The sequence below is a fragment of the Halichondria panicea genome, chromosome 6, assembly GCF_963675165.1.
Source record: "Halichondria panicea chromosome 6, odHalPani1.1, whole genome shotgun sequence".
In the NCBI taxonomy this organism is placed as follows: Eukaryota; Metazoa; Porifera; class Demospongiae; order Suberitida; family Halichondriidae; genus Halichondria; species Halichondria panicea.
Window position 1 is genome coordinate 4034011 of NC_087382.1, and position 21834 is coordinate 4055844.

Below are 21834 nucleotides of genomic sequence, written 5' to 3' on the forward strand. Positions count from 1 at the left end.
ATCATGTTGATTAATAAGGGTGTATGTGATACAGTACTAGCAGACATCTCTTTAAATTATAGCTGTATATCAAGCAAGATAGTTGCTGGCCATAAACTACTGCATGCATGCTGCTGAGAATGAGTGTCCTTGTATTGTGTATGAGCTGCCTGTGTCTATGGCTGGGGAAGGTGAGTGGTATAATAGTCAGTAGCTGCAGTTGAGAGTCCCAATGCTTGCAGCTCAGTGTACTGGTGTCTGCAGACTATGTGGTGCAAGTGAAGATGGTCTCCTACAGTCATCCATCCAACACACTCCCTGGTGGCCGGCGATGTTGTGATTCACCATGGGAATTCAACAGTGTAGTACCATGTAACGAAGGGGAACGCTGTGACACCTACTTCATCTACTGCCTGAGGCCACATGCCAGTACTGCTACACCTTGTCCCAGTAATGAGCCCGGATGTACTGCAGTCAGTAACTATATCGTGGATGGGGCAGACATTGATTTCACACAACCTACTGTACTAGGACTCTCCAATCCATTCAATCTGACTGGAATATCGACAGCCTGGGAGGTAAGATACTGTAGACTATTTCAATATACTATTGCTTGTGATTGCAGGGAGCTCAGCTTTACATACAAGTGCTTGATTTTGATACCTATTCATCATATGATACTATTGTAAGGTATCGATTTAATCTGAATCCCTCCGTGTCAGTGGGATCAACAAGTACACTATATATATCTGCCTCAAGTACCGCTACTGCAAGATTTAGTGCTACTGTGTTGTGTGCTCCTTTCTACATTGGAAGCAGTTGTGATATCTTTGATTACTATCACTGTGAGTCCATATGCAGAGAACTGTGTGTGGATGAAATAGACAGTTTCACTTGCAACTGTAACCATCCTTACTTTGGTGCAAACTGCGAGCATCAAAACTTTTGCTACAACAGAATTTGCAACGAAAGAGGAACATGTACTAATAACCTTGATTCCTACACCTGTGTCTGCAATGCTGGCTATACTGGTGTTGATTGTGAAGACATTGATGAATGTGAGGGGCAGAGCTGCAGTGGAAATGGTTTGTGTATGGATGAGGTCAACTCTTACACCTGTGTCTGCAATGCTGGCTATACCTTGGTATAAAAAGTCACAATTCATGAATATAATTAAACCTCTATAATGACGGTATAGGCATCAATATTATGGTTACATTCCATTCCAATAAGTGTACGTACGCATGGAGTGTACCATATAATTATGTCACTACTGTAACAACTGTAACACCAGTCACCACTGTAACAACTGTAACACATGTCACCACTGTAACAACTGTAACATCTGTCAACATTGTAACAACTGTAACAATTGTAACAACTGTAACAACTGTAACACTTGTCACCACTGTAACGCTAGTCACCACTGTAACAACTGTAACGTCTGTCAGCACTGTAACAACTGTAACACATGTCACCACTGTAACAACTGTAACACTTGTCACCACTGTAACAACTGTAACACCAGTCACAACTGTAACACTTGTCACCACTGTAACAACTGCAACACCAGTCACAACTGTAACACTTGTCACCACTGTAACAACTGTAACACCAATCACAACTGTAACAACTGTAACACCAGTCACAATTGTAACAACTGTAACACCAGTCACAACTGTAACAACTGTAACACTAGTCACAACTGTAACAACTGTAACGCTAGTCACCACTGTAACAAGTGTAACATCTGTCAACACTGTAACAACTGTAACACATGTCACCAATGCAACACATGTCACCACTGTAACAACTGTAACACCAGTCACCACTGTAACAACTGTAACACTTGTCACCACTGTAACAACTGTAACACTTGTCACCACTGTAACACATGTCACCACTGTAACGCTAGTCACCACTGTAACAACTGTAACACTAGTCACAACTGTAACAACTGTAACACTTGTCACTACTGTAACAACTGTAACACATGTCACCAATGCAACACATGTCACCACTGTAACGCTAGTCACCACTGTAACAACTGTAACACATGTCACCACTGTAACAACTGTAACATCTGTCAGCACTGTAACAATTGTAACAACTGTAACAACTGTAACACCAGTCACCACTGTAACAACTGTAACGCTAGCCACCACTGTAACAACTGTAACACTTGTCACCACTGTAACACTAGTCACAACTGTAACAACTGTAACACCAGTCACCACTGTAACAACTGTAACACTTGTCACCACTGTAACACTAGTCACAACTGTAACAACTGTAACACTTGTCACAACTGTAACACCAGTCACCACTGTAACAACTGTAACACCAGTCACCACTGTAACAACTGTAACACTTGTCACCACTGTAACACTAGTCACAACTGTAACAACTGTAACACTTGTCACCACTGTAACAACTGTAACATGTCACCAATGCAACACATGTCACCACTGTAACGCTAGTCACCAATGCAACACACGTCACCACTGTAACAACTGTAACACCAGCCACCACTGTAACACCAGTCACAACTGTAACAACTGTAGCACTTGTAACACTAGTCACAAATGTAACAACTGTCAACTGTAACACATGTCACCAATGCAACACATGTCACCACTGTAACAACTGTAACACTAGTCACCACTGTAACAACTGTAACATCTGTCACCACTGTAACAACTGTAACACATGTCACCAATGCAACACACGTCACTACTGTAACACTTTAGTCTGGCACCACTATAGACTATAAGTACTATAAGAACTAGTGTTACAGTTGTTGCATGTGTTACAGTGGTGACAAGTGTTACAGTTGTGACTAGCGTTACAGATGTTACAGTGGTGGCATGTTGTTACAGTTGTGACTAGTGTTACAGTTGTTACAGTGGTGACTGGTGTTACAGTTGTTACAGTTGTGACTAGTGTTACAGTTGTTACAGTTGTGACAAGTGTTACAGTTGTTACAGTGGTGACTAGCGTTACAGTTGTTACAGTTGTGACTGGTGTTACAGTTGTTACAGTGGTGACTAGTGTTACAGTTGTTACAGTGGTGACAAGTGTTACAATTGTTACAGTGGTGACTAGTGTTACAGTGGTGACAAGTGTTACAGTTGTTACAGTGGTGACTAGCGTTACAGTTGTTACAGTTGTGACTGGTGTTACAGTTGTTACAGTGGTGACAAGTGTTACAGTTGTTACAGTTGTGACTAGTGTTACAGTTGTTACAGTGGTGACAAGTGTTACAGTTGTTACAGTGGTGACTAGCGTTACAGTTGTTACAGTTGTGACTGGTGTTACAGTTGTTAGAGTGGTGACTAGCGTTACAGTTGTTACAGTTGTTACAGTGGTGACTAGCGTTACAGTTGTTACAGTTGTGACAAGTGTTACAGTTATTACAGTGGTGACTAGCATTACAGTTGTTACAGTTGTGACTAGTGTTACAGTTGTTACAGTGGTGACTAGCGTTACAGTTGTTACAGTGGTGACTAGTGTTACAGTTGTTACAGTGGTGACAAGTGTTACAATTGTTACAGTGGTGACTAGTGTTACAGTGGTGACAAGTGTTACAGTTGTTACAGTGGTGACTAGCGTTACAGTTGTTACAGTTGTGACAAGTGTTACAGTCGTTACAGTGGTGACATGTGTTACAGTTGTTATAGCTGTGACTAGTGTTACAGTGGTGACAAGTGTTACAGTTGTTACAGTGGTGACAAGTGTTACAGTTGTTACAGTGGTGACTAGCGTTACAGTTGTTACAGTGGTGACTAGTGTTACAGTTGTTACAGTTGTGACAAGTGTTACAGTCGTTACAGTGGTGACATGTGTTACAGTTGTTATAGCTGTGACTAGTGTTACAGTGGTGACAAGTGTTACAATTGTTACAGTGGTGACTAGTGTTACAGTGGTGACAAGTGTTACAGTTGTTACAGTGGTGACTAGCGTTACAGTTGTTACAGTGGTGACTAGCGTTACAGTTGTTACAGTTGTGACTAGTGTTACAGTTGTTACAGTGGTGACAAGTGTTATAATTGTTACAGTGGTGACTAGTGTTACAGTGGTGACAAGTGTTACAGTTGTTACAGTGGTGACTGGTGTTACAGTTGTTACAGTGGTGACTAGCGTTACAGTTGTTACAGTTGTGACTAGTGTTACAGTTGTTAGAGTGGTGACAAGTGTTACAGTTGTTACAGTGGTGACTAGCGTTACAGTTGTTACAGTTGTGACAAGTGTTACAGTTGTTACAGTAGTCAAGTACGTGTTACAGTTGTTACAGTTGTGACATGTGTTACAGTTGTTACAGCTGTGACTAGTGTTACAGTTGTTACAGTAGTCAAGTGTTACAGTTGTTACAGTTGTGACTAGTGTTACAGTGGTGACAAGTGTTACAGTTGTTACAGTGGTGACTAGCGTTACAGTTGTTACAGTTGTTATAGTGGTGACAAGTGTTACAGTTGTGACTAGTGTTACAGTTGTTACTGTGGTGACAAGTGTTACAGTTGTTACAGTTGTTACAGTGGTGACAAGTGTTACCAGTTGTTACAGTGGTGACTAGCGTTACAGTGGTGACAAGTGTTACAGTTGTTACAGTTGTTACAGTTGTTACAGTGGTGAGTTGTGACTAGTGTTACAGTGGTGACAAGTGTTACAGTTGTTACAGTTGTTACAGTGGTGAGTTGTGACTAGTGTTACAGTGGTGACAAGTGTTACAGTTGTTACAGTGGTGATACGTGTTACAGTGGTGACTGGTGTTACAGTTGTTGCAGTTGTTACAGTGGTGATTGATGTTACATTAGTTACAGTAGTGACATAATTATATGTTACACTTAATTATGTGGAATGGAATGTAACCATAATATTGATGTCATTATAGAGGCTTAATTATATTCATGAATTGTGACTTTTTATACCAAGGTATAGCCGCAATGCTGGCTATACTGGTGCTGATTGTGAGGTGGATATTGATGAGTGCTTGCTAATGGAGACAGTGTGCAGTGGCCATGGTAACTGCTCTCAAGGAATAGCCACTTTCACCTGCTCATGTGATCTTGGCTACACTGGACAGAATTGTGAGACCGACATTGATGATTGTGTGAATAGGAACTGCAGTGGAAACCGTGTGTGTGTGGATGGTGTCAACTCGTTCAGTTGTGAGTGTGTGTCTGGCTTCACTGGAAAGATGTGCAACACTGCAGGTATTGTAGTTCAAACTAATTCTGTTATAATTATCTGTAGTGTTATAGGAGGTGGTCCAGAGGGTATCACTCTGATAGGAGGAGTGGTGGGAGGTCTCCTAGTGCTGATGCTGATACTCCTGCTCCTGATAGTGGTCGTGGTGGTGTGTGTACGCATAGCTCATGATCAGGGGAAGACCATTCAAGACACTCAGTTGCAGGGTAAGCTGTTTGTGCATGTGCCTAACATTGAAGTAGCTATACATGCACACATGCACATGCACTGTTTACATTTCACTAGTGTATAGTTTACTTTACAATGTGATCTGAGTGTTTATGTTTCAGTATGCTCGAGCTCATGCATGAAACGATTTACTAAGTTTGCTTGTCTTAATTCAGCTGGAGACAACCCAGTGTATGGGATTCCTGAGAACAGAACAAACACCATCACTTCGGAAACAGCAGAGTTTGACAACCCAATATATGGAAGCCGAGAATCATTCAACGATGTAGAACTGGTCAATCCAATTTATGGAGATGCAGATTTCGAAGATGTACCTTCTGAATTGGCCCCTGCAATATCAGACTATGAGACACCTGTAGTACGCAGAGCTCATGATCAGGGGAAGACCAATCAAGACACTCAGTTGCAAGGTAATAATTAAGTTGTTTGTGTACCTAACACATTGAAGTAGCTATACACACAATCATGCACGTCACACTGTTTACATTTCACTAGTGTATATTGTTTACTTGTGATTCTTGTGATTGGAGTGTTTATATATGCCTGAGCTCATGAATAGATTTGCTGTTGTTTTCCACAGGAGACACCATTTCCTATATTCCTGGAGACACCAAAGATGTACCTTATGAATTGGCCCCTGCAGTATCAGACTATGAGACACCTATATAGTATACATATGCACCTGTGTATGACAATAGCTAGAAGTATAGAATAGAGAAGGCATGCAGAAACAATTTCAATGTTGTGAAGTATCTTTGCAGTTGAGAAATCAGCCACTCCCCCTTTTGATTTACACACACACATTGACTATTGTCTAACAGTAAACACCTCACAGTGTAACGTTTGTACAATCATATATCATTATAATTATTTATTTGTAGACTGGTAATCACTTCACACATTTTATAGACGTTCACATATAATTATAATTATAGTTAAGTAATCGGGTTGCCACAAAAGACTCTATAAATCAATGTTAGCGTTTAGCTGTCAAGCTGACACAAAAGTGCCACCCCTTGTTCAACCCAGTGTTCCTCAGGCTTGTCAGTAGGGATCTTCATAGCGATGACAAAGTTTGTAGAGTGACCAGTAGTGGACAGGGTGCCTCTTCTGTCACTCGTCTTGTACACTGGGGCTGTGTAGGTGAGCTTGTCAGGAATCTCATCTCTCTTGAGTGGCTTTAACCAGATCTGAACAGGGAGAGTCATACATCACAATCCTGTATGCAGCTACACACATACACGTGCATACACATCGACTATAGTACAGAGTGATGCCTTGCAACGCATCGAAATAAACACCATGCACAGGCATGTATAGACAAACAACAAAGTGGATTTACAGTCTAGAAGTTGTAAGCAAAGGATTTCAGAATGGTTGACTGCTGTAAAATGTAGCTAACCACATCCACTAATTGCTTTAGTGAGGAAACATACGCACACAGTGTGTACATATGGTGGTCATGATTGGCTGCACTTTCATCTTTATAACTAGCAACATGCCCACCTGAAATCCTCTGTGAATATACCAAACAAGAGTACGCACAAGTTCACTTACTTTAGGCATGGGGTCAGTGAGGATCTTTGGATGGGACTCGCCTATTAGCTTGGTCTTTCTGTCCCACCTGGCTCCATCCAGGAACAGCCCGTACACGTACACACCTATACACAGGGACAAAAGCGAAACCATTAGGTACATGCAAGGAAAATAGCATAACAATTTAAACAAGTAAACCTAATTTTGGTTAGGTATACAGGGAAGAGATAAAATCTTTCACACTGAATAACTAACTACTTACCATCTTCAGGTTCAGTTGTGTACTCGTTATCATCCAACATCTCAAAGTCCATTCCAAGCAAATCGATGGGAATGTGATACTTTCTTGCATAGTTTTGCTGAGCACCTACGTATATAGGCGAATAAAAAAGGACCGTTGTTATATTGATCACTTAGTGATGCGTGCAGTACACCTACAGGTTGATCAACTTCTAAAAATCCACCAGGCTTTGAAATGAGCACAGTGGTAGAATAAACGTAAGCTACTACCTATATCAATGCAATTATGAAATAGCCAAGGCCTATCAATAAAAAATCAAAGTACACAACAAAAAGAATAAATCTTACAAACTGTACCTGTGAGGAAAGCTTGTGTGAAGAAGAATCCAGAGATCCAGAATTCAGTAGGGGGACCTTGATCAAACCAATCTTGCAAGAACTTAAGTCTGGTGAGAAGATCATTCACATACGAACCAAGCGGCTTTAACGAAGGGTAAGATTTCTTCTTCCATAGTCCCGGGATCTTCCCCTTTAGCATAGAGTCTGACACCTCCTCCAGTTCTGAGGACATGACTACTAGACCTCTGATGGCCTTTCGAATGTTCACCAAAGAGGCACGAACGACGATTGTGAGACGATTAAACCGCACCATCTCTTGTACCAAGACTGTGTTCATACTCTGCAAACAATAGCAAGTAATTGTCAGGACAATTATATAGAAAACTACAACCAATATATACGTATGTAGGTTAGCTTAATTACTTTTGAGATGATATGGGTGCCTAAAAGCAATAATTGATCTGGCAAAATTATTTCTGACAGCTACATGTACGTACGTATCATTGGTCTCGACAACTATAATAATGTACCTGACTGTAGGTTGTTGGGTATTTCCTGAGAGCTTCATCAGTGTCAAAATCAGGAGGCAATTTGTTGAGAATATCTGTGGCCACTTCTCGAAGTGTTTCGTCGTCTGATTTACCTCCACCAGAAGTGGTACGAGCCTGCACAAACAACATACATGTGTGAGCAGGATAAACACACAATAAAGTGTAGTTGTGTAGAAAATGGCCCCAGAAATTCTGTTGTCAATAATTATGGCTTTTAGAATACTAACTGGTTGGAGCTTATCACCTCTAAAGCGTAATAGCAAATAAGTATTTAGTAATACATTAATTTGACTCTTTTGTACATGTAGGAGAGTACAAGTAAACACTTGTGTGTGATTGCTATAGTTTCAGCTACACGTAGGAGAAAGGCTTGACAATATAATACTGGTGCTGTCATGTTTACATACTGCATGTCGGTTGGTTACCTGCGTGAGAAGGATACTGTCAAAGAGGAGGTTTGTTTCCTGTTGGTCCTTGGTGATGTCAGCATTGGCATTCATTCCAAACACCTCAGGGTGGGGAATGATGGGAAGTGTACGCACATACTCCAGATAGCTCTCATACTACACAGAGGGAAGGGAGGGAGAAAATAAATGTGGAGTACAGACGTAAGTTATACAAATTCGTTTTGTGAGCTACATGTACATGTATTAGCACCATCAGATAAACTCCCAATTAAAACAATAGCGCTCTGTACCCCCAAAAAATGGTATACTATCTTGTTCTATAATAGAGAAAATGTGTACGATACGGAGTTATATTGCAACACACCTCTCCCGGTGGAGGGCAGTGATATGTGCCACTGTTTGAGAATGAGTACTCTTTCTGTGAGATGATTTCCTTGCAATAGAACTTGTTGAGGATGGTACCCAATGTTCTCCTGTCCCAATCATCAGTCACACGACCACCATAGTTGCACTGTCCAGTCAGATACTTGAGGGCAGCAAATGGCACCTCCTACACAGTCAAGGGGAAATTCAAAGAAAATTTGTTAATATGAACAATGTATAACATGTACATGTATGTACACTCGTACACATTAATGTATGGGGAAAAATAATGATGACTTTATAGGCAGAATGGCAGTTATATAATTAGGCTTGTAATAATTATAATTGGCAGAGGGTTTTTCTAGCTTTTTAGCAAAGCATATACATGTAGTATATATTTCCCTGTACAATCTAGTCCCTTTTACAAATACTTTTATGTATACTAAGCCGGGGTAGTTCGTATAAAACCAAGAAAGTATAATTATTTGATGTCTCACCTCGTACTGATTCAGAAACATCTGCAACTGTTTGACACTGATTCTGAGGTCAGTCTCGTTGAATTCGTAGGATATGTTCCAGCCGAGAGGTCCAAAGTTCCTCCTCTCCTGCACTAGGGCGTGGAAGAAGCACATCCCAAACAGCAGCGACTTCCACTCGGCCTGTGAATGGGTAAACGAAACACTTGTTAATTTGTAATGCTCCTTGGCATAAACTACATGTACCTATGATGTGTAAAAGTATTGTAAAGTGAAACAAACCTGTCTATTGTGGTTATCGTACAAGCATAGGCCCTAAAACTAATAAAAAAAGATACACAAGTTACACAACTTACAGGTCGTTTGCATGCACTGTAAAACTCAGGATCAGAGATGGGATCGTTCATATAGGACCGAATGATATTGGCCCTCATTCCCTTTGGAGGTTCGTTGGTCATTTTAACACCATTCTGTAACACAGAGACGGGGAAATGAGAGGAGGGGTAAGAGGTTAACCACATTCTGAAGTCTGGGTGGGTGGTGTCAGGGTTAAGTTCTTCACAGACTTTCTCTAAAGTTGGCATCCATGAAACGGCTAGATGACAGTTTTGTAGTACGACCCAGGTCCCTTCTTTTTGTCCAGATTCAATCATTTTGAGAGCGATAGGACCTTGCCCTTGACCCAGGGAGAGGGTACTCAGCTTGGCACCACCAAAGCCCTACAGAGATTGGCATGGGGTCATACAGTACAATCATAGTACACAGTATACAGAACAAAATACAGTAAAACAGCTGAGAATGCACAATCTTACTTACACATGTGACAATCACCAGTACCCTAATTAAAATGTACACTCACACACATTTCCCCTCACACATCACAGGTGACAACACACCAGTACCCTAACCAACCACCCACCCTTCTAACATCTACACACACACACACACACACACACACACACACACACACACACACACACACACACACACTCACACACACACCTGATCGTCTGCAAACTTGAGCAGTGCATTCATGGGGTCACCTCCGGGGGACAGCACAAAGATGAGGGGAGCACAGCAGTGGGAGTCAGCAAACGCTTTGGGAAGGTTGAACGGTGGGGGCTCAATGTACTTCTGACCAGCTTTGGCCACTACAAAGTCTTGAACAGCAGGAATAACCTAAAGAGGAGTCCATGTAATAGTAATACGAGAGTACTTCAATGTGAACTATTGTTGAAAGTTCATTTGCACATACATGTATAGGAAGCCAATATACATTCCATTGTGCATGTTACAGTAGAAACTGTGTACCTTGTCTGGTCTCAAGACTCTGACAGTTATGAGTTTCTGGAAGTTCCCAAAAGATTCGTTCCATTTTCCAGGCAGTTTTTCAGCTTGAGGTTGGGTGCTATCATAGTAAGCCTTCCAGGAGCCGACCCTCTTAGTGAAGGACACACGAATTCCATTGAACCTAATGAAGGTTATAGAAAGCTACGTAAAATTATATGCATGCAGTCAATCAAATGTAGAAAGAATTGCAGATCTAAACAGTGTGACCAGGCTCTCTGTTATAACAGAATACAACTTTTATGTTTGAAATTACATCCAAACACAAGTATGGGAGGAAGCTTAGCAGATTCTTCTCTCACATACAGCAAGCTTTGTCTAGTGTACATGACACACACACTGTACCTTGACAGCTCGTCCAGTCGACAGAGCTCATCCCAGGACTTCTGAGGGAGCCAGGTGGCAGGGTTGGGGTGAGGATTGTCCAAACCAATGCCTCCAGTCAACAGGAACCTCCATTCTTCCTCAGCCACTTGCTTCTCATGCTTGAGTCGATTCACACAGAGTACAAAAGAGAATAGAAGCTGTGTGTGTGTGTGTGTGTGTGTGTGTGCATGTGTATGTAGGATGCATCAAATACGTACGAACCAAGTCAATGAAAGTCTTACTGATCACGGACAATTTACCCAAGTGTGTAATTACTGTAATAATACCTTGTCCTTCTCAAAGAGTGATCGGCACACATTGCAATACAGAGAGTATGTGAAGTGTGTGATGAGGTTGCCCAGTCGAGTGTCCAACACATCAGACTGCTCAGCATTGTCAATAGACATCACAAACAAGTTCACAAACCTATACAAAGAATAATATGTATGCATTGATACGTAAGTACATACGTGAATTACAAGTGAAAAGTGTTGAAATAAAAGTTTTTGATGAATTTACATAGGTAAGAAAAAACCCCTCCCCCATATCCATACTTTCGATCTTTCCAAAGTGGCGAAATGGTATTGTATTCCAATTAAAGCTGCATACATTGCATGTACACTATACGTATGTATATGCTTACCATGTGAGGGAGTACTGGTACATGGGTTCAATATTGGCCAAGTCTGAAATAGAGAAGAAGAGGATTGAAGATTGAATGGCCACTGGTTTGTAGCCGAGACGAGCTTTGTCGATTTTAATCTCAGTCTCCTCAGCAATAGCCTGTAAATTGAGAATGCGAATAAAACATGTTTTAAAATTATCGACAAAGACACACACACACACACACACACACACATCTAATTATCTAAAAAGTCTAATGCAGTACCGCATGTATACTATGCAATGTTTTGTAAGCGTCAAAAATAATTATATATGACATTGCAAAAATAGACCTATGAGATCACGATCCTTGCCAGGTAGGAAAAGTTATAGCGCAAAATTTTAGCTCATTTGATTTAAGATTTTTCATTTGTACAACAGTGTAGTAATACGGTATCTTGCATACCTGTTTCTCTTCAATCTCATTGGCCAGTTTCTTTGAGGAAGAGAGCACTTGAATGGCTGTCTCATCTTCAAGAATGTTACCCTCAGAGCTCGACAACACCTCGAGAATCTTGTCCTCAATCTCCTTCAGTTGTTTCTTGTTCTCGGCAGACTAGGAGGGGGGGATACAGAGGGTTAATAATTCCTCTTTATAGAGTGGCACGAGGGTTAAAAACTGCATGTGTACGAACATTTTAACGCACAGAAAGGAAATGTTCATTTCTTGGTTAATCCTATTCCTTGTGATCTACACAATCCTTGTTTCAGTCAATAACACATTATTACAAATTCATCTAAATACTTGTATAGTAGAGTACGCTATGTTTTGACGAGCTATACTCACCTGTAGAATGAGTTGATTCTTCTCTTCCTCTAGTTCTGGTCTCTCCTTGGCCACCACTATACCGAGCAGCTGGTCTTGAAGACCCTCAGTGGTGATCATGAAGTTGAGCAGAGTTACCTGCATGGTTCACAACAACATGGACTTACAACAGCAAGATGAATGTACTTAGAACAAACAGATCTAACTGCCTAGTTTGGTTGTATGTTGAAATCATGCAACTACAATAATAATTTACTTCTGTTTACAACTACAATAATTAAATCTACTTTTTCTTGTGTTCCTCCTATCATTTATTCGAGCATGACTCACTATAAGCAGTGTTGTAAATAATTACATAATTACGTATTAGTATACATGTACTACGTGTATGGTATGTGTTCTACGTACCTTGACTGAGGTTTCAGGAAGGTAGTGAGGGTTCCTCAGTTTAGTAGTTATGTAGAACCGGAAATCCTTCGAGTACTCAATGGTACTGTCTCCCAGTTTAATGCAAATACTGCCACCTTGTTTGAATGTCTGCTTGAGCAACAGAGGCTCCAGTATAGGGTCCAGCTCCTCACCAATGTTCTCTAGTAGAACTGGTGTACCGAATTGGATGCAGTTTTCAAGAGTTCGAACGAAATCAGAGTCAGTTAGTTTGATAACGTGGAGATTCTTGGATTTCTCCATGTTTTTGACCCACTTGTTGGCCTGGCCTTGAGGGTCAATCATTAGAGGCCAACGACGAGCATTGCTGCAGGAAAAATAATATTTTAAGCAAAATTATACTCACAGAATCAGAATGAGGTACAACATGTACAGAATCTCAATCCAAAAATAATTATGTCATGTACATGTACATACAGGTGCTGACTTGACAAATCATTATGCTGATGAAATTATACAATAGGGAATTTATTGCATGGTACGTATGCTCACTCAAGGTTACCCATTAATTTACATGTATGACCTCACCTTATGACAATGCCATTATCGATGGAGAAGGAGTCATTAGGGAGACCAGCGATATTCCATGCTCTGATCTTGACCTGCTCTCCAAGTATGGTGCTCAAGGAGAACTCATCAGAGCAAGGGATTCCACGACTCACACACATCTCACGCCACTCTGTCACTTGGTCCTGTATAGTGTGAAATGATGGTGCTGATTATGAAGACAATTTAAAACCTTTAATGGGACCAAACCAAAGCCAATACTGATTATAATTATATGCATTTTCAGGAACTATACGTAAATTTGAGTGCCCATATAATTTCAGTCTAGAGAGCACAAGTTCTAAACGGAAAAAGTAGCTCTTTATTCTTATCATGGTCATAGGACTGAATATATATATGCCTTGGGTGAAAAGTGAGGTATAGCAGGAGTACATAAAAAGTTCCTGGGTATTGGTATGTTTTGAATACATGCAGTGTTGTGTTCTGTGTCACATGATATAGTGTACCTGTCTGAAAGCTGATGTGAATGCTCCCAGATAAGCGACCACTCCTGCAGCACACAGCACGTCTCCTGTCAAGTTGTTGTACTGATGGCCCAGGTCCATAGCTGCCTTGCCCCAGCGATCCTTCTCTCCTCCAAGACCACCTATCAACTGCTCAGCTCTGCACACAATATATAATTAGTCAATGCATGTGTGCACACTACTGGTCAATATAGTTGGGGATTGGTGACTAAAAACTACTGTGTTAGCAGGTAATTTAATTATAATGCAGTTAATGCATTATTACATGTACGTGTACATAGCCTACATGTACAGTACCCATCAATAAAAAGTTCCCGTTCCGTTTGAGTAAAACGCACCGTTCCCGTTTAAACGCATTAAAAAAAACGCATAATGAACACATTGTATTATGCAAAACGCTACCGTTTTCACGCATGTGCAGAAAAATTGCTGAGTAAGCAGATTCGTTAACTTGTGATCGTGCGTACAGTACAGTGTAGCAGTAGCTAGCTAGCTAGCTTGTGTACTACAGTATAGCTGATTGTCTAGCGCTTTAATCCTCTTAGTTAGCTTATAGATGCTATTTTGCAACAGGGCACCGTTTCCCCAGTTGTTCTCGGTCTCGCATCAGCCCCAAGACTAAGTTGCCCTCCATTCAAGTTATTTGTGACCTGGAATGACCGTTTTTGAAGACCATCGTCTCTTCTCCAGTATGTCTGACTGCATGGCTGCGTACTTTATAATAGCTAGCTAGCTAGCTAGCTCATTGTACTACAAATCATAACAGTATCATTGTGTAAGTAATTTCAATTTTTCATGATGAAGTCACCGTTTTAATTTATAATGAGAAATTGGTCGCGTTCTGCATCCAGTTTAACGCTACCGTTTATACGTGCGTTTTTAGAAACGGAACGGAAACTTTTTATTGATGTATACTGTACATGTACTAGGGTCAGTTATTATGTGAACTGACAACCATTTAGTGTGTTGTACCTGATCAATTTCTTGGAGCACAGATCGACATCAGACTCGAGCTGCAGCTTCTTGCGGTTGTTCTCCTCAAAAGAGGCTTGCAGGTCAGCCAGCTTCTGTTGTACAGCTTTGAGATCTGCCCTCTTCCTGTTGAGATCACCCATGGCAATGGCCAGGTCAGCTTCAGCCTCTTTGAGCTTCGCCTTCTTTGGAGCTACTACCTTGGCCACACTGTGTACGTGTGTGTGTGTGTGTGTGTGTGTACGTGTGTGTGTGTGTGTGTGTGTGTGTGTGTGTGTGTGTGTGTGTGTGTATGCGTGTGTGGGGGGGGGGGTGGTGTGGTAATACTGCATGCTCGGTGGTATATAGTGGGACTAGCAATGAGAATTTTTTGATAAGCAAATATGATTGATTAGGCCACTAGGGTAGGGCATTGGATGGCAATTACTATACTATACACTTTTTTGAAACACGTACCCTTTCATTACATATACGTACATGTATATAGTTACGTAGATGAGGATGTACAATAATTATGGAGATGGCTACTGCTGATGGAATGGACATTCAAATTTCATAACTTTGCCAAACTAGATACGCCTGAAGGATCAGTTATCATACAGTGAGAGGACGTAGATTACTAAAAGCACTTACCGGTCATATTTCTCCATGGCCACCACCCACTTGCATAGACCCTCGGCTGCAGTCGATGCATTCTTAATCTTAGCAGGGTCAAACTCTGGGTTGTTGGTATAGGTGCTTCGAATCTTGCCTATCACAGTCGGATTGATATTGTCCTGCACAAAACATACCAATTAAGGATCGTGTTATACTAACATCGAATCTCCGTGATGTGTCCAAGTGGTACGTGCATGGCTATTTTCAATAACATGTACTGTATGTGGTAAACTATTACAGTACTGACCACCACTAAGTACGTAGTGTGGGCGTACCCCCATGTAGCTGGAATCTTTGGAATATTACAGTCATTTAGAATGCGAGCAGGATGGTTGTCACTAATAAATTCGTTTAATCTCTCTCTATATACATACGGGCGTACCAATCTTGTATTATTTACGCACCTTATCGTATTCTCTGAGTGACTGCAAGAACTTCATATCACCGAGCAGCCTCTTTGAAGGGCCCCAGTAGTCCTCCATCTTCTTGCCTGATCCAGATGGGTCGGGAATTCTGTCTGGCTTGAAGCCCTTTAGAATACAGATAGCCTCCATGACTAGTTTGACACCAGCTGGAGGACTCTTCATGGTCTTGACCACAGTGATATCCTGTACGTGAGAGAGGTACATAATCTAATAGGTAACTTAATTGCTACTTCGAATTTAAGTGTTACGAAACTCTTGCTAATTGACAAATAAGATACAAAACATAAATTTGTCGGCAAATAATATCAAAAGTTTGAACGCACTTGTGAAGTGAGTGTTTTCAGAGCAGCTAGAGCAGATTCCAGTATAGGGATGGCCTCGGCCAGGTCAGCATCACACTCGTCCTTTATAGCCTTCGCTTCCATGGCTTGCTTATTAGCCACTGCCTCGTCAGCTTTAACGACTGTTTCCTTTTTTGCTACCTCCTTTGACTCTTTTTCAATCACCACAATCATTTGAGCTACCTGAATACGGGAGGTCAATTATCACACTAAAAGCAATTGAGAAAGTGAGCTGAATCAGTATATATCTTACGTAAGAAGAGAAGCAAAACTGAAGTACAGTACATATACACAACACATTACAGCCCTAAACAGACGCCATAATTATATACCCCTACTTAGAAAGTTTGTTCAGCTAAAACAACATCAACAAAAATTGTGAAAATTTTACTCTAAAACTCTATACAATGTATAACCACTGTACCTGTACACTGGACTCCTCTAGCTGAGGTTGGAGCTCCTCCAGTTGCTGTTGCATGCCTGCCACTTGAGAGGCAGCAGACTCTAGCTTATCCAGACCCATCTCATAACGACGCTTCATCTTCAACACCTCACTGTGTGTGGAAGGAAACATTAGTAGGAGATTCTGATACATACAACATAGAAACGCACTATATACAGTGAAATAATTATAGAACTGGCATACTTACATGTACAGGAGTACTCCTGATACAATGTATTAGGAAAGTTTAAGGAGATGGCTATGGCCCAGCTTTTACTACAACTAAAGCGTAGAGACCAAAAAACGTCATACTATATACACAAACACACGTACTTGTACATTTACGTAGCTTATAGCCTAACTGTATAACTATACCTTCTTTTCTTTGAAAGCAATGTCTTGTAGGTTGAGATGAGCTCGAGGTAGGAGGTTGGTGTCACATAGTTGTGTCTCTGTAGAGTGGCCAGGAACTTGCTTGATAGTTTTCTCGTGGTTTGATGAAACTCTTTGCACATGTCAACACAGCACTCTTTAACTGTGTCGTCCATTTCTACGTCGTCAAGGAAACGACGAGCCACAATCTGTAGAGCATCATCGGGCCAACTCTATAGAGGGACGAAAAACAATCAGTAATCATTCAATTTCAATGTGAGGCACACATAGCAAAGATATACATGTACTGCATTACAATGTTTGGCGACTGAAAAATTTGCGAACTCAGGCAAAGATCGGAATGTCATGTAAGTACTGTAAGTATTTGCGATCTTATTTTTGCAAAGCCAGTAGCATTCGCAGAGTTTGATGCTTGCAAAACACTACTGTAATATAGACATGCATTCACACGTAGTATACATGCAGTATTTCCTTTCGTCACAAACAAACTACGAAGAACCAGAAATCGTTGAAACATGCATACAGTGTGTGTGCATGCATGGAGAATAAACACACTGTATAGATGTAGGTAGGTATCTGTGTACCTGGAACCAATCGATGGTGCAGCAGTTAACTAGAGAGGGGAACATTCTGAGCCTGGTTCTGAATGCATCTCCAATGGGGCTCATAGCCAGTACCACATGGAGCTGCTCTCTCACACGATCTATGAACATGTTGAACAGGGCCAGGGGAGTACCGTCTGTCTGCTTGGACTTCTCACGAGCTCTGTGTGTGTGTGTGGGGGGTGGGGTTGATCAAAGTACGAAAAGAATAGGCAACCAAATGGGTACTATATATATACATGTACCTTGTGATTTACCCACACACAAATATTATTATATAGCCTATACATGTATACTTAATTTCTATACGGAGCTAGTACGTACAATTAAAAAATGTTACCAAAAACACTTGCAAAAATAGGCACATAAAGCAATAACTCACTTGTCAATCTGTCTCATTTTGGAGCATATTTCGTTCTTCTCATCGATAGGAAACATGTTAGGGACCTCTCCTGTATTGAGGAGATTGCCAATGTCCTCTAGAAAGTTCTCTTGTTTGATTTGAGTGTCTGTGAATAAGAACACAGCCGGTGAGCTACCCTCAGCACCTTTACGAAATATCTTTTTCAGATCCTCCCTCCATTCCAAAGAAGTGTAGCCTTTGCCGATCTCAACCTAAGGAGGAGGTACATGTAAAGTCAGTCAGTACTGTGTCCCCAGCACAGTAGTACAATCAGCCGTTTTATTCAGTTTCCATGTTTTTTCTAATCAGGTATACGTACATGTACATAACAATTAAACTGATTACTAAAAAAACACTATAATTATTATAATTATACATGTATACTTTCACACCATTCGCTTTACATTGCCTGAGTATACGTATTTAACTATTTTCCATGACAAAGTAATCATCAACTTCTTACCTGGAAGACCTCAAAGTCGGACATGTATGCTGCCATTCGAGTGAGTGACTGTCGACCACTCCCCCCCACCCCCACCAGGAGGGCGTGAGCTCGTGGCTGTTTGATGATACGGGAGATACGACACACGTGCTCAATAGCAAACCTACAGAAAAATAAATTATCAGCTCATACATGCAGTCCTTACCAAATACGGAATACAAAGTCCATGCATCTATTAATGCAATAGGTCAATGTATGCAGTCTGGGCCAAATGAAGTACATTCGATCACCTATACCGTGGTAAAACTAAAACCAACGTATTTTGTCATACAGACAGATCACAAATTATGGAGAGAAATTAGTTTGCTGTTAGCTCACCTGAACATGACCAGGTTCATGGGTTTCTTGCTGACATTGTTGTACTCATCCAGGAAGTTCTCTACCACCAGTCGAAGTTTGTTCACATCCAACACCTCCATATATGGTTTATTATCATTCTTGGGATCCACAAAATCACAAAACATGAGACTACGAAGATCATCCTCTTCCACCACACCTGTGCGTGCGTGTGTGTGTGTGTGTGTGTGTGTGTGGGTGGGTGGGTGAGTGGAAAATAGTACAACGCACACATATACAGGCTTTCTATAGACAATTAATTACATGCATGTACAATGATTCTCAAGCCAATTCAATTTTGTATGATTAGTAATCGGCTTCTTCATTATTATTAGGCAAGCAGTACATATTATAATAATTATACTTATAAAGTGAAACAAGTGATTGTACCATCCTTGTTGAAGTCCAGGTGTGTAAAGAGCTCATCAAAGCTGGTATCAAAATCTTTCTGCATGACTTCCTTGAGATTTTTAACCAGCCATGCTCTGTCCGAGTCATCCACGAGACGATCGTAATACACCCTCATGACCTCGTGAGCCCAGAGCCTCTTCAACACATTCACGTCATTCAGCGTAGAGGAATCACCAAGCAGGAAGCCTGCATGGAATGATTGGGAGCACATGTGAAGTATTATAATAATACATGTATGCATAACTAAAAAATAGTAAATTTCAGCAATAATTGTGTACCTTAGGACAATAATAACTTAATTAATTATGGAATGTCCAATCTCATAATTAGAGATATCTTAAAAACTCATGAATGTCGGATAAGCCCAAAATTTGCTAACACTACAAAATAATTGCTTACGAATTTATAGACATGCACACTGACTAGTTACACGTGTAGTCACCTTGAATAACACGAGCGAAATCTCTGAGATTGAAGAGGTAGTGAGACTTGGCTGGTGTAGGCAGCAGGTTAACCATGGCACTCTTGTACATGGACATAGTCCCAGTCACCACTTGACTCCCCAACTCATTCACCTCAGCACTGAAGCCTTTGGACAAGTGCCAGTCCATGATACGACTGAACAACAGAAATTAGGGGAGGGGGATTGTCAAATAAATTAAGTGCCATTATAGATATTCACAAGATCAAATACTGTACATACTACAATATAAAAAAATGGTACACTTCCCAAATAGATTATTTGTACACCAGTTACGAATACTCAAAATCATCCTGACTACGCTAATTTTGCTGAATGGATAATAATAATGCTACACTGTACACACACGTACCTGAAGATGAGCTTCATTGTGGAGTCATCGAACTCATTAATGGTGATGGTATTGAAATGCCTCAGAAAGCGAGAAGTGACCGGGTTCCTACCCCCACCAGGGGGACCCATGGCGGCTATCAGAACAATGTCTACCAGGTTCATCTACAGAAATAAACTCAAGTTATAAACAATTGATTCTTGTCAAACACACACGCAATGTAAGTACATGTACATTCAATGTACATGTGAGTAGCCCAAAACTCTCACCTTTGTGTTTTCCTTGAGGTCGTACCAGTTCCAGTGGTCCTGCCATTGTCTGAGTAGCTCGATGGGTGGCTGGGCCCCATACTCCTCACGGGCTGGCATGTTGAGATCATCCACAAACACAACCTTTGCGTGCGTGGTGTTAATGTGCAATGAGAGAGAAGAGACTAACGCAATGAAAACTAAGTTATTGGTATACGCACATGTCACCTTCTGCATGTGCGTAATTTATTAAAGAAATCAATGGACAATTCACATTATAAGCTATAATTACAATGCAGTTACATCAGCGACAAAATAAGTACATACACTCTAAAACACAGAGCTACTAACTGTTTTCCAGCCCATGGGTGGGCCAAAGACTCCCTTTCTCCTCTTGTCCAGCTTTGAGAGGATAATGTTCTGAGTCTGGTTGGCGCTAGTCTGGGCAGAGAAATTGATGAGGACTGGCTTGTACACGTCCTTGGGTAGCTTGTTCAGAACAAAGTCCTATAGCAGAAATCACACAAAATGAGTCTATAAGAAAAAATACAACAAGCAAACTCTAGTTGAAATAAATCAGTCATTAGGAAAGCTGGATGCGAATATTTTAAAAGTAGTGAGCAATTCTCTTTGAAAATATAAATATCACGACTTAATTTTGGCCTTACATATAATTGATAATAATACCTGTAATTATCATAGCGAAACTGTATTGCGCACAGATGTATTTGTCTACTGTACTGTGTACCAGGACACTTACTTGGATGTAAACAGACTTTCCTGTACCGGTTGGCCCCACAAACAGGCAGGGCTTCCCGTGCTTGACCAACATATCCATGAGGTACGTGTACCGTATAGTATCAACCGTCGGAATAATAATAGAGTTGAAAGGAATGTCTTTAGGGATTGGAGAAACATCTTTGAGTTCGTCAGCCCAGAGCACCCATGACCCAGAATCTTCTTTGAGAAAGCGATAGTCATAGACCTCCCCATCCTCTGGAAATGGAACTGGGAAAGGTTTGGTGGGGGCACCACAGCTCTCGTAGAGATGGTATTGCTCCCTATATAGAGCATGCACTGGTCAATGACAAGTTCCAATTGTGTGTTGTATATTTCTCACTTTGTTTCCGGTAGTAGAGGTCCAGTCGTGATCTCTCTTAATATGAAATTGAATTCTCTCCTACCCCCAGTGGCAGTGCTAGCTCCGATGGACCAGACCAGAGCAAATAAGTAGGTGCCCTATATACATGTAGATACATAACAGAAGCATGGCAGTATAGCGATGATACGTTCAGTAACGCATACTTATATGGATAGTACTGAAGAACAATAATCATAATCAA

General features: G+C 40.9%; 2 protein-coding genes across 2 annotated transcripts in view; one reads left to right on the forward strand and one right to left on the reverse strand.

Annotated features, from left to right (window-relative positions):
* The first annotated feature begins 6 nt into the window (after window positions 1-6).
* On the forward strand, window positions 7-6324 carry LOC135337489 (delta-like protein A). Its single transcript, XM_064533429.1, has 7 exons — window positions 7-170; window positions 222-557; window positions 605-1119; window positions 4936-5192; window positions 5241-5393; window positions 5571-5825; window positions 5996-6324. Exons 1-7 carry the CDS (start codon window positions 108-110, stop codon window positions 6082-6084), a joined length of 1668 nt encoding a protein of 555 aa, XP_064389499.1. The 5' UTR covers window positions 7-107; the 3' UTR covers window positions 6085-6324.
* The window catches only part of LOC135337480 (dynein axonemal heavy chain 7-like), a 63548-nt gene continuing 48018 nt past the window's right edge, over window positions 6305-21834 (reverse strand). Inside the window, exons 32-67 of the mRNA XM_064533411.1 lie at window positions 21612-21730; window positions 21252-21552; window positions 20843-20998; window positions 20513-20635; window positions 20265-20407; window positions 19874-20049; window positions 19411-19617; window positions 19003-19180; window positions 18646-18787; window positions 18162-18394; window positions 17762-17942; window positions 17160-17389; window positions 16767-16896; window positions 16325-16525; window positions 15981-16184; window positions 15553-15695; window positions 14920-15129; window positions 13930-14086; window positions 13445-13608; window positions 12878-13223; window positions 12491-12607; window positions 12110-12259; window positions 11684-11823; window positions 11328-11466; window positions 11020-11198; window positions 10639-10798; window positions 10330-10506; window positions 9684-10046; window positions 9349-9510; window positions 8853-9038; window positions 8507-8644; window positions 8061-8195; window positions 7549-7870; window positions 7214-7318; window positions 6973-7076; window positions 6305-6605 (exon numbers count right to left, since the gene is read on the reverse strand). Coding sequence (XP_064389481.1) covers window positions 6399-6605; window positions 6973-7076; window positions 7214-7318; window positions 7549-7870; window positions 8061-8195; window positions 8507-8644; window positions 8853-9038; window positions 9349-9510; window positions 9684-10046; window positions 10330-10506; window positions 10639-10798; window positions 11020-11198; window positions 11328-11466; window positions 11684-11823; window positions 12110-12259; window positions 12491-12607; window positions 12878-13223; window positions 13445-13608; window positions 13930-14086; window positions 14920-15129; window positions 15553-15695; window positions 15981-16184; window positions 16325-16525; window positions 16767-16896; window positions 17160-17389; window positions 17762-17942; window positions 18162-18394; window positions 18646-18787; window positions 19003-19180; window positions 19411-19617; window positions 19874-20049; window positions 20265-20407; window positions 20513-20635; window positions 20843-20998; window positions 21252-21552; window positions 21612-21730 — 6528 coding nt within the window. The 3' untranslated portion in view covers window positions 6305-6398. The remainder of the gene's footprint in view (window positions 6606-6972; window positions 7077-7213; window positions 7319-7548; window positions 7871-8060; window positions 8196-8506; window positions 8645-8852; window positions 9039-9348; window positions 9511-9683; window positions 10047-10329; window positions 10507-10638; window positions 10799-11019; window positions 11199-11327; window positions 11467-11683; window positions 11824-12109; window positions 12260-12490; window positions 12608-12877; window positions 13224-13444; window positions 13609-13929; window positions 14087-14919; window positions 15130-15552; window positions 15696-15980; window positions 16185-16324; window positions 16526-16766; window positions 16897-17159; window positions 17390-17761; window positions 17943-18161; window positions 18395-18645; window positions 18788-19002; window positions 19181-19410; window positions 19618-19873; window positions 20050-20264; window positions 20408-20512; window positions 20636-20842; window positions 20999-21251; window positions 21553-21611; window positions 21731-21834) is intronic.